Source organism: Lagopus muta, chromosome 11, assembly GCF_023343835.1.
Source record: "Lagopus muta isolate bLagMut1 chromosome 11, bLagMut1 primary, whole genome shotgun sequence".
NCBI classification, from domain to species: domain Eukaryota; kingdom Metazoa; phylum Chordata; class Aves; order Galliformes; family Phasianidae; genus Lagopus; species Lagopus muta.
Genome location: NC_064443.1, coordinates 8,560,238 through 8,573,163, shown reverse-complemented (window position 1 = coordinate 8,573,163; position 12,926 = coordinate 8,560,238). Strand labels below are relative to the sequence as shown.

The window sequence follows — 12,926 nt, the reverse complement described above, 5'->3', positions numbered from 1 at the left end:
GGAAAGTGTACCTTTTCAATTTGTTTTTGTTTAGTCAGTTCTTTTTGTTGTTTCTCTTTGACCCTCTCCATTTCTTTTTGCTTTTCCGATGCTTTTCGATCCTGAAGAACAAAAATGACAATAAAAGAAACAACTGCCCAGGGGGCTTGATATGCTGTGGGCTTATCTGAGTTCACTCAAACCTGCTAGGACACCTGATTATGCTTCTTTTAATGGACAGGTATGTTTGTTAAAGGTAAAAAGCAGATTCCAATCTTGAGTATTGTTCCAAGGCAGACTTTGGTGATTGGTTTTTTTATCTTGGGCTCAAATTCTATGAAGCAAATCCTTTTGAGTTCTCTACAACAGCATTACTGCGTCTATAAGCATCTTGCAGACTATATTCTATTACACACACTAAATATGCCTTCTCCCTTCCTTTCACAAGGATAGTGTCCCCTAAAGAGATTCTTACCAGTTCTGCATGGAAAGCAATCTGTTTTGCCAGTCCAACGGAGTCACAAATCTAAATACAAATCAGATTTGAAATCATCTGTAAGAATCTAACAAAAATGCCTTTAAAAGCATGCCATGTTCCCAAATGAAGTATGATAGCATGCTAAAGCATTTTACAGTTACTTCAACTACTGGGTTAACTTGTTTTCAGTACATAAACTCTCTCACAGAAACCCCATAGAGAGCTAGAATGGAACTAACACCTTAGAATCCATGTCAGAAAATGAAAATGGATACGAATATAACCACCACCAATACCTTTTCCCCTTCATTATTTGATTCAAAGATATAGCAGATGGAAGTTTGTCGACTGTCAGCTCTCCCTCCCGAAGTTCTAAGCACAAATCCAAAGAGGCGCTTATTCTCCTGGTGTGTTGCATACAAGACTACATTGGGCAAAGGAAACTGCCAGAAAGGATCAAATACAGAGACATTAAAAGTGGTTTCAGACATTCTGCACAGATTTTCACTGCACTGCACGTTACTTCAATATCAAAAACACACAACCTGAGAAAGTTACAACCTGAACATGTAATTGCCAAACGCCAAACAGTGGGTTGGAAGGGAATTACTGCAGATAAAAGAGGGGATTACATTTGCAATGACATTCAGTCATCTTTCTAAATGTGAACACTTAAAAATGTTTCTTTTAAAAGAGGCATCTATACAAGCTGCATTTGTGAGCAGCTGCAAAGCTCTCAGCATTTGGTGCCAGCTCAAGGCTCTTTTCTATAACATTTTCTGCAAGAAGTTCAGCTCTCCTGAATCATGTAAGCAAGAAAAAAAAGATGACATTTCTGTATTATTTCAAGAAACGTGCTTTGTATTCTCAATTCCTAAAAGAAGTTGAACCAGAAATTTCAAATGAGTCTTTGCACAGAAGTAAGCTTTCAAATTCTGAAGGCCCCCACTGCAGTTGTTACACACTGACAGCATGGGAGGAACACTCGTACAGCACTCCACTTGCACCCAGTTCTTTATCTCGCCTGTAAAAGCTCACAGCTTTGGGGCAGTTCTGAACTTAATGCCACAAAGAAGGAAAAAAAAAAAGGAAAACTATACACTGTTACATGAAGAATATTTCATATGCTTTGCATTTCCTTTGATAGAAATGATAACAACTTAGGGTCCCTGACAAATTGAGCACCTTTATAAGACCCAAATAAATTGAATTACCATAAACCACGCAGAGACAAAGAGAGGGGAGGCATAGGTTTGAAATACAGAAAATAAAGACTGCTATTAATGAAGAATTAAGTCAGCCACGTTTGGTTCCGCATGAAAATCCCACCTATTTTTTCATGTGCATTTACTGTAAAGAACAAACCAGCACCCTGCAACACTGTACAGTTGATTACAGAAAAAGCAAAAACCCAAAACAAAAGCAAACAAACAAAAAAGCAACAAAAATGTTTTGGATTTCTGCATTCGTTCCAATCTTAATTCTGTTTCTCTACCAATTGTATCAGCCAGACTGTTAAAATAAAATACTCTTATTTTCCTAAGATTCTACCCTATCAAATCAGGGGAAAAAATGTTTGAAAAAGCTTTTTTCTCCTGCTGAGTTCACTCCCCTTAAAGCCAATGTTTGCATCAGCCTCCCAGTTTCTGTGGAGATCTGTCAGGAAATCTCATGCTGTCAGTGATTTCTGCTAACATTTAATACTATTGCATAAAAAGTAAAAGAATTACTTTGCTGGGTATTTATCTTAAAATGTAAAGTTACTTACTCGTAGTCTTGTAACTTGTGTCTGTGGATCAATTAACCTAAAAATTTGGTTTTAAAAACAAACCAGAAAGTAAATTTTACCAAAGTGAAAAATGTTCCATCTGTAAATAAACATCAGTACAAGTCAGGAAGGAAACTTACTTTAAGCAGTCACAAGTGACTAATAAATGGGATTCTGTCATCCTGAAAATGTTATGGATGGCCCGAGCCGCTAGGATTTGACGCATTGTTTCATAAACAACATCTGGACTTTCATCAGACTTCACCTCCATAGAGCCAAGAAACCTTACAATGAACAACTGATGGAGAATTGAATCTAAGAGAAACAAAAGTACTGAGTAAGTGAACTCCACGTGGGGCTTCTGTTCAAAACTACTTCCAAGACCAAAGCTGTACTCAGTCAGGAAAACACCAGACTTCCAATAAATTGAAAAGAGACTGTGCTCATGAATTACAGCTACAATTACTGCACAGCAAGATACATATCTTTCATTTCAAGAATTCCAAAAATGCAATAAAATAATTTTATGTCGTATAGCAGAGAACATGAACCAGGACTTTCAGACAGCAGTCTGATTTAACTGAACTTGTCCAATACATTGCTAATGTAACGTAACTAACACTTAAAACTGGTGGTAAACAAGGAGAAAAGGTGCAGGTGAACATACTGAATCAGTTTGTAAATTCTCCAATTCATTTTGCATTGAAGTTTTTTTTGTTTTTTTTTTCTTTAATTACCTTCAGTTTCAGATTTTGAGCCTCCCGTTTCACCAAAAGGATTTGTGCGTCTATTAAAAAATGAAAACATTAAACCAGGAGTCAGCTTACAGGAACCACTCATGAAGAATGTAGTCTCATGCTGCATAAAATGAGAACAAGATCATGACTTCACAAACTTGTAATCTGGAGGAGTGACCCATGATAACGGCAAGCAATTTGTAAGGGCAAGAAATTTAACTGGGAATAAGACAAAGCGTCAAATGATGGGGAGCACAGCAGGTATTACTGTCCTACTGCTGCCACAAAGAGTTTGGCTCCCATGGCATTTTTTATACATGAATTAAGCCCAAGGGAACGAGGTGTGACAGAACAGCTTTGGGAAATGCAGCCAAATGCTGCTCCTTTCACTACTCCAAAGGAGCACCACAGCTCTTAGCACTGTCTCAAGTTGATGCATTACTTACTGAAGAAAAGTCACTGGTTTTATTTCAAATGCAGCTTTCTGAAAACACCACTGGGGTTTTACTCCTAGAGGGTCAAGAGAAATATGGCCGTTTCTGGCTCTCAGAAGTGCCATCAGTTACAACGAAAAGTGAAAATACTCTAGGCTTCCAAGTCTGTATTTCTAAAAGCAGTAAAGCAATGCTGAAAAGAACATGGGGAACAGGGAAAATAGTTAAAATAAACTCATCAAGTGCTCATAAACTTGGAGTTAGGTTTTATAGGGGAGTAATGAATGCACCACCTTCTTTATTTTTAAGTGTTCTAAAAGCAAATTTCAGAACTAAGAGAAAAATTATGTGAATCTCTCCTATTTGGCGGAGGTTGCATTGCTACAATGCTTAAATAATGAGGGCTCCATTAAGAATCCTCCCATTGAAATTTGACCTGTGTAAAAACACTACACAAATTCTATTAGCAAGATTTTTTGCTTGGACTTGTCACTCAAGACTAGATGGGAACAGTAAATACAAAATCTCATGGGATCTCACAAAATAAAAAGATTATGTCATCAGCATCAGAAACTAGAGTAAGTCAATGTATTCTATTTATTAAAATTTGTTTTGAAGTAGCACGTTGCATTCTGTACCAAACACTGCAGTTCTTTACTGATAGAATATGCAAAACTGTGAATCATTTCTGTATGAAAAACACAACTTTCTAGAATTAAGTTACAACTGATGACATGAATTTAGCTGAAGTATTAAGCTTTCCACTTCCTGGAGTACAGTTCAAGATTGATTTTAAAGCAGTATGTTCTTAATGGTGTAGTTAGCCAACTGATTATTCTGCTAAAACAAACAACAAAGAACTGTCCAGCGGGGGAAAAAAAGTTGCACGTGTACCATTTTCTCATATATAGGAGTTAAACAACTAAAGTCATTTTTGTAGAGGGCAGGGGAATACAGAACACACCATTGTGACTTTTTGTCTCTTACAAGAGCTGGAACTGCAAATACGTTTTCTTAATATCTGAATTCTGTACAAGTAGTTCCAGAAATGCAGTGCTGATTTACAGCTTTTTATTATCATTTGTCTATGGGAAAATTGAAAAAATTGAAGAGGTTTTTCTATTTTGGAAGAGCTCTTAGACAATTTTAACTTGTCTATATGTGAGATCACTCTAGAAGCCTAGATCATTTTCACTCACCTTTCAGTTTAAGAAGAGTGTCATCGTATGCCATCATCATCTGGAGGCAGGGCTACCAAATTTCTCTTGAATTTCCAAGAGGAAATAACCCAAGCTGCTGGGTGAGCAAGCAATAGGAAAGGAAAATACTTTGTGAAACCAAATTATTGAAATAAATAATAAAAAAAAGCATTAGCTGTTAAAGCAAGAAGAGCTGCTGCAAATTAGAAAACAACATTTTGAATCTAATGTATGTAAGTAAGTCACATTTTATAACTATATTTAACAACAACAACTTGTTTTGCTTCACAGTTCACTGTAAATCTGTAAATTATTACTATTTTAAAACAAGAAAGAATAGGGACAGGCAGTGGGTGTGTGTGGAGCTGCAGCCTAACCGTGTTTTTTTAATATTTTTTTAAATTTACATTTAATTTAGGACTTTATTTTCTCTTTCTCCATTTCCTACCTGCCTGACTGCCCTGAAGACTTTGCTTGACCAGGCAGATCTTCACTAACTGGAGATATTATGTCAAATTGAATAGGAGTGTCAGGGGCAACAAGGGAGTCCAAGGACAGCGCAGACAGAGCGGCGGATTCGGAGCCCAGTGACCCCGTGCTGCTGGTGCGCGCTGCGGGCGGCCGGGGTTGTCTGAAATGGAACAAAAATGAGAATGAAGGCACCTGAGCTTCAGGTTGGTTGACAATCAATTAAACCAACGGAAGATGAATACAGTATTCCAAAACAAAACAGAATCTAAAAACTGAAGAGGATAAGATACAGTCAAATAATTCCATTTATCTGACTATACATTCCAGACCAATTTAAGTCAGTTATAGTTACTGTTGGCATTAATAATGCCATCAGATTAACATCAATGTATAATAGCACAAAATACATTGCAGTCTAAGGTCTGCTTCCAGGAGTTGTACACATTAAATAAAAGCATGAACACAGATTACAAACCAACCAGATGTAATGCAACAAAACTTTCTAATGGGCAAGAAATCCAGATTGTTTGTAACTAAACAACACTAGCAAGGCAGATTTGAGAAATGTTCTTCTGAGTCTACCAAAGCTTTCACTCTAAACATAGAAAGCATAGAAAGAGGGTTTTTAATGAATTTTTTGTTGTTGATCGTTTTTGTTTGTTTTTTTTTTACTGGAACTTAATGCAAGATTCTTTTCAGAAGTGCTCTTCCAATGCCCACAGTTGAGCAGCTTACACAGTCGGACGCATGCTCTCGTGCCTCTGCTGAAATGAAGGCGACGGAGTAACGGCCTCGAGAGCTGACTGGTTTACACGTGCAGCAATTTCCTGCAACAAGTAAATGAAAACATTTTCCTCAACATGCAGTGCCAGCTCTTAGCTTTAGATGCAACTGACAGAAGTTCTGAACTGTCCCCTTTCAGTAACGTATCTGTAGCATCTTCAAACTTGTCACATTTTGTGCTGTTCACTTTCTACACCTGAGTGAATGCACTTGCTTCATAATGCTGCAATCTGTCTGATAAAATAAGCAAACAGCTACAGTAAGAAAAATAAAGATCTCACTTAAAAAAAAAAACGTACCTCTCGACTACTAACAAAACATAAAGACTCAAAAGTCTGCACTTGAAATCTGGGAACGCTGAAATGTTTCTTTAAAACCAAGACAGGAATGACTATCAAAATAGCACTAAGTAACAATGTCATTCCAGCAAATAATAGGCCTTTTAAAGTTTAAGAATTCAATTTTATTCTTTTATTGAAATTACTGATTCAGAAGTATCAGTATTTAATATTGATGGCTTTACTTGACGAGGTACAGCCAACAGAAAAAGTCCTGAAATAAAGAGGATTTTGGAGAGCGAAGATACGGGAGACAAAGCAGTGAAGAAGCAAAGTTTTGTGCAAGTAGTCAGAAAATGAGAGTATAAAGCCATTGTGAAGTGAGAAGACAGTGATATCATAGGAAATAAGAGCTGGGAGCAATCTGTTTCCAAGCAGTACTTTTCAGAAGATATTTCCATCCTTCAAACAAGTTTTATTCATAACCCTAAAGCCATCAGAACTGTAGAAAGGCTTTGAAATATTGAGTTCTAATTGTTATACAGGAGTCACGGATCTTATTATTCTCTTGGATTCATGCACAATGTAAGTAAATACACCCTCACTGATCTTTGCACTCCTCTACGCCTGGGCTGAACAGAAGCTCAGCTTTGAACTCATCAGAGATGTGCCTTCAGCAACAGATCCTGGTGTTATTCAGCTGCTCTAACCACAGTGCTCCTATCTACAATGGAAGCACTGGAAAGCTTCCTTTCACATAACCCAGTTCCATGCTCTGTTACAAAACAACACATTTTGTTGGGCCAACTCCCCTGGTTTAGGGAATAATGGTCACGGCTTAAGTTTATATCAGTATAAGTCTATAAATACAAAGTGTAGAAATAAAGTTATGACACCAAACTGTACATGTACACCCATTTCTAAATCTTCAAAAGTCAAACAACTTTTTTATGAAGTGAAAACATCTTTCCTGCAAAATTACGCTTATCTAATTCACCAAATTTCAGTTTGCTCTGATACAAATTCCATGTATCCATCCAGATAGTTGTCATATCCATTTGCAACAAACTATCATCTATCAAATACAAAAAAGGAATCCTGAAGCTGTCAAAACATTGTATCAAAGACAAAAGCCACATAATTTTTACCCTTGCTACAGAAGCACTTCAGAAGACTGAAAGAATTGGGAGTATGCTCTCATAGATCTGAACAGCCACACAAGGTGAAGCCTCAGATGAGACATGTGGGAAGCACTCAGTCCTGTGCTATCCAGTTGGACCAGTTAATCTCTTGTTAATTTTGTGTGTAGCTACGTATGAAAGTATTACTGATGTGATACATTTTGGTGACGTTTACCTCAGGGTTTTCACTTAGATATATCTGTTTAGATATGTTGTTTATTGTGCATATCCACTGAAAAAGAGAGGAAAAAAGAAAACATTAGATTTGTCATGGCTTCTTTCCAAGGAGCTTGATTAAATACCCCCAGCACCGGTTGCTTTCAGCACCTTTTCCACCTCATTTGTAATTTCAGGGCCAGGCTAACACAGCCCAGCCTTAAAAATAGCATAAAACACTATTTTATCCCAATCTAACAATAAAGATTGCAGAGAAATTCGAATTCAGGCTGAACGTACCACATTTTCTGCATTTCCTTATTCAGCTGTTCACCCAAACCCACCTTAAAGGGCTTTTAGAACATTTTTTCTTAATCCCACTCTATTATGGAAAAGGATTTAAATACAGTAATATTTTGTCAGACTTCCTGATAGTTGTTCACTATTTACTGCCTGAAGAATACAAAAGGTGCACTCCAACTAGTTTTATTGATGTGTTCCCTTCCATGCAACAGAAAACTCAATGCCACGCGAAGCTCCTGAACTTACCTCCTCATAATCTTTTTTACTCTCTGCCTGTAAGATCGAAGACCTGAAAGAGAATGAAAACCAAAACTTTGCCTATTAGAAATGAATCACCTGTCCTTTCAGACTCGAAATTCCCTTTTCATGTTTGTACACTGCACAAAGAAATAAGTCTGAAGATTCTGTGTACTGAGTGCAGACAGCATTTAACTGGGGAAAGAAAATCCATTTCTCTATAACCTCTACAACATCCATCCACTTACAGCAATAAAAAAGCTCATCTTTCTTGCTTAAGAAAAATATTTTTCCATTGTTTTAATTAAGTTCAAACCTGAAAAATGAGAGCCTTCTCCTAAGATATGCAGTACTGTATCAAAAGCTTCAGCCTTTCAAAAATATGCAAAAATATACTAAAGCTAATTGGAGCAATACTTCCTGAGCTGAAGCTGAATAGCTTTTGTTCCCTGAAGAATTTGTTGGCCATCAGAGAAAACAGCCAGCCTCATTCTGATGGCATCAGCATCATGTTTAAAACAGACAAAAGTGTGAAAAGCGAAGGCACTGAGCTTACTTTGGTGTTTTATTTTATTTTTTTAGAGTTACTTCATTTATTTCGTATCTACTACTATTTTTCAGGCTGTTTTTCAATTCCTGTATGTTACCATCATTTTTGAATGGAAGCTACCTTATTCTGATATATACATAATCTGAAATAATAACTTACTAAGCAATAAAAAATTCATTGTGACACACTTGTTTTCTCTGATCAGATGGAAAATACGTCATCATACAGACTTCAGAATAGGTATGGGTTTTGCTCACTGAGAATTTAAGATAGAATTAAACAAGTGATGACAGCATAGGAATGCATTGTACCTATGCTAGATACAGGTGTCTTGTTCTATTTCTAACCATACAGTCCACTGAAAAGTCATTTTGAAATGAATTAGAATTTAAATACATTCAAGCCATTGTTTTACAGCATAAACACTTAGAAGTTGGATACAGGCTTAATGTAAGAGTTAAGCAGAGTGGTGAATCCACATAGTGCCATCTTCATTAAGGTGACAGACACTCTGAACCTTGAGGTTTGATCTACTAGTCTTCAAAATACTTCACAGGAACTATCCACATGATAAAGAGAACAGGAATTTCCAAGACAGATTTTCTCTAACAAGCATCCAAAGCATTCTATTAAACTTGCCTTATTTATTATTTCCCAAATATTAGAATTTACAAAACTAATTTCATAAAATGACCAAAACCACTTTCAAAATCCCCAAATCAACAAGAAGTTAGCATCAGGAGTTTAATACAGCACTACAAATAATCTCATATGATAACATTTCACTCTCTCAAAGTACTTGTTTCAGATGAAATAAAAACTGCTATGGAGCTGCCCAAAAAAAGCTGGTCAAATTTTAAGCCTTCTCTTTTCCCCACAACTTATCTTCAGTTTGAATTTCTACTTGAAAGCTACGGGTGTGACACCACTGTGAAATGAATACTGCAATTTTATTCTGAAGTACCACTCAGCTACATCAGCAGAAGCTGCTAGGGAACAAAAGCAGCATCACAATAAAGATAGCAGACATCCCAGACTGAGGTTCTAAACACTCCAAACCCATCAAGCTACAATCTGTCTGGAGTCAGAGCGTTTTTCTTTTCTTAAGTAGCAAGTACTTTCTCTTACAGATAGAACTAATGTAAGAATACTTACTTTTTACCATCAAAAGATGTTATTTGAAAACAGTACCGTCTGTCTTCGCAGTCCACAGCCATCACTGAACAATTGTCTATGTCCATGACAAGTCCCCCAGCCACATCTCCTCTTGCCTGGCTCATCAGGTTTCCACCTTGAGTGAAGTAGAACTGTCTCTCCCAACTGGAAGACACCAGCCCTGTTTTACTAGAACATGAGAAGGGATTCCTGCTTAGTAGGTTAGGAGTTTAGCTGAGCTCTATAATTAGAATATTAAAAAAAATTTACACGAGCAAGCCACATGGGCACTTAAAAACATCCTCATTTAATGTTTTCGGTTAGCTCTACAGCTAAATTAGTGTGTATCTGTTGCATACTTATTTCAAATGCACTGCTGGGCAAAGTTTACAAAAATATTCGCTTTCTTAGATTTAATGAGACTGTATTGAGATTAAAAAGACATCAGTTCTTTGAATTTGATTTTCAGTTTTTATAGCACTGCTTTATGAAATGTGCATCTTCAGCTGATACACGTTATCAAAGTATTTTATACCATCTCCAAACTCTACTTTCACTGGAAAACTTGAGGTAAGCATTAGCTAAGGTATGTAAAATACTTCAATTTTCCAAGTATTTTCTATCATTCAGTGAGATTATCAAAGTACTGCTTAGAGCACGTTTGAGTTCCTTTTCCCCCTTTTCTTCCAGAAGAACAACAAAGGAACCAAAAGTCAGTCATGCTTGTGGTTTAGCCTCCCTTGTTGTTCACAGAATCACAGAATCACAGAATCACCCGGGTTGGAAGGGACCCCAAGGATCATGTAGTTCCAACCCCCCTGCCTAGCAGGGCCACCAAACATACACATTCAGATCAGGTTGCCCAGGACCCCGTCCAACCTGGCCTTAAACACGTCCAAGGACGGGGCATCCACAACCTCCCTGGGCAGCCCGTTCCAGGGCCTAACCACTCTCCTAGTAAAGAACTTCCCCCTAACATTCAACCTAAATCTTCCCTCCTTCAACTTAAAACCATTTCCCCTAGTCCTGCTGTTGTCAGCCCTTTTGAAGAGTTTACTCCCCTCCTGGGTGTAGGTTCCCTTCAGGTATTGATAGGCTGCAATGAGGTCACCCCCCAGCCTTCTCTTCTCCAGGCTGAACAAGCCCAACTCCCTCAGCCTGTCCTGGTAGGGGAGGTGCTCCAGCCCCCTGATCATCTTAGTCGCAAGTTGTTCAGATACTCTCTTCCATATTAATTGCTGCACTTGTGCTCTACGGCAGGAATTCAGGTCTCATTCAGTGAGTATAATATAATGTAAAATTAATTTAACTTTAAAAAAAAACCAGCCTGCCTGTTTGGAGGTTATTATGCAGACTACTGAAAAAAATCTTACTGTTACAACTTATTGTCAACCACTACAAATGACTTTAATAGCATAAGAGCTCCCTCCATGGAGGAAAGACTGCCTCATGAAACGGAAGGATGTTCAAGGTGTTTTTAGGCAGTAGTGGTTTGCCCTGTGCAACTCAAGCTTGTTGCATTTATCTCTTTAATCCTGGAGCTTTATTGGATACTTATACAGAAATACTTCCCACTGCAGTCTTGTTGATTTACAATTACAATCCAGTGAAATTACACTCTCATAAATAAGGGAATCCAACAAAAGAAACAGAACAGCTCTGATGTGACTTTGTACGCTCACCTACATACTTACGATCAGCATCACTTATTCCAAAACAAAACAGCATATGCTCCAAGCTTTCCCAAAGCTAAACATTTTTTAAGATTTAAGGAACCAGTTAGTCTTACTTCCTTGCATTGAGATAGCCAGCTTTCCGTGTCAGATTTCTATGGACAGGAAATTTCGCAGGATCAGGATCAGGCAAATAAAGTGGATCACTGGCTACTTCCAAGTCTTCTATAGTTTGCTGCATGTTCTCTATTTCACACTCCATTTCCCTGCGAACACTAAGGAAAGTTATGTGTTACTAACAAAGACAATATACTGCTAAGTGGAAACAGAAAAATAATTGTGCAAAAAAGTGCAAAATTTAACAAGAACAACTTACTTTTGTACGCTTGTGCCAATGTTGGTGAGAAATTCTTCCAGTTGCTCAGTGAGATTTTCTGAACCCATTTTAAAAAAACTTATCTTAAAAAAAGGAGGAAAAGGGAGAATTTCATCATGAATGAAACTAAACAAACCAATCAATAAATAAATGATAGGAGGTTAAAGCTTCAAAAAGAAATCTGGTTTTCTTCCTTATTCCCAGCAGTCTCAGCAGAAGGAGCAGAATGCAAGTTTTTGTCTCCAAGTGAAGGTAGATGTTGACATTGCAAAGGAATTTAATTTCACTGAGAGGATGTGAACAGAGCAAGTGAAATGAAATATGTGACTGTAGAAACTTGTCTGGGTCAGTCCTCTAACTGTGGATTGTGCCGGGGGGGCAGACAGTACAATCTTAAAACATTTCACTCTGTATTGGTTCAGGAAAACTGCCATGTAAGTTCAATTTAGCCATATGAAACTTCAGAACAAGAAGCCACGGGGGGCAGTCCTACCATTCTGTTCTCAGATTCAGTAAAAAGCTGCACCTGAGCAACAGGTTGCACTACCTGCCTTGTAAAAGAAAAGAAAACACTGCAAGCTTAGTTAATTTGTACAAGCTCCAAATTCTCCAAGGGAAGCAGGAGTTCTTGGACATGGGAAAGTTTTAAACATTGTATAGAATTAATTCCTACGCTCTAGCCAGATGCTAGAATGTTTCCAAAAAGCTTTCTCTATAGCACCTGTCCTAAAATAAACCCATTATATTAAAAAACTCAAATCAGAATGATCTTGAGCATTCCAATTCTTTCACACCCTTGATTAGAAACAGAAGAGATGTGATTTTGATAATTATCTCAGAATAGCTGCCACAGGAAAGAGCTTATCTGCCTCCATGTTAATTTTTAAGAAGGTGCACTTTTATGCAGACCTGCATGCATGAAAGTTTTAATCAGATATTTCTGACTGTGAGCCAGTGGAGAAAAAAACAAAACAAAACAACAAGCTAACAGAGAACAGCACCAGCAACTGAGACGTCAAATTTAGCCATCTAGAATTTGGATTACAATTAAATCTTTCCATTTGGCGCCCAGACTTCCCCAAAAGATACTTCAATGGGAGCATGTCATCATGAGATTCAAAAACGTCCTACGGAACTTTGAACAGAAAATGAATAGTGCTAGGGCACT

General features: G+C 37.5%; 2 protein-coding genes across 2 annotated transcripts in view; both read right to left on the bottom strand.

Moving 5' to 3' along the window:
* LOC125698633 (sarcolemma associated protein) overlaps window positions 1-12,926 on the bottom strand; it is a 403,851-nt gene that overhangs the window by 215,575 nt on the left and 175,350 nt on the right. The window lies entirely within an intron of this gene.
* APPL1 (adaptor protein, phosphotyrosine interacting with PH domain and leucine zipper 1) overlaps window positions 1-12,926 on the bottom strand; it is a 29,151-nt gene that overhangs the window by 5,776 nt on the left and 10,449 nt on the right. The window contains exons 9-21 of the mRNA XM_048957267.1: window positions 11,759-11,841; window positions 11,499-11,657; window positions 9,710-9,898; window positions 8,014-8,056; window positions 7,484-7,540; window positions 5,802-5,893; window positions 5,044-5,226; window positions 2,963-3,012; window positions 2,366-2,540; window positions 2,226-2,262; window positions 754-900; window positions 455-505; window positions 12-101 (exon numbers count right to left, since the gene is read on the bottom strand). Of these exons, the coding sequence (XP_048813224.1) occupies window positions 12-101; window positions 455-505; window positions 754-900; window positions 2,226-2,262; window positions 2,366-2,540; window positions 2,963-3,012; window positions 5,044-5,226; window positions 5,802-5,893; window positions 7,484-7,540; window positions 8,014-8,056; window positions 9,710-9,898; window positions 11,499-11,657; window positions 11,759-11,841 (1,356 nt within the window). The remainder of the gene's footprint in view (window positions 1-11; window positions 102-454; window positions 506-753; window positions 901-2,225; window positions 2,263-2,365; window positions 2,541-2,962; window positions 3,013-5,043; window positions 5,227-5,801; window positions 5,894-7,483; window positions 7,541-8,013; window positions 8,057-9,709; window positions 9,899-11,498; window positions 11,658-11,758; window positions 11,842-12,926) is intronic.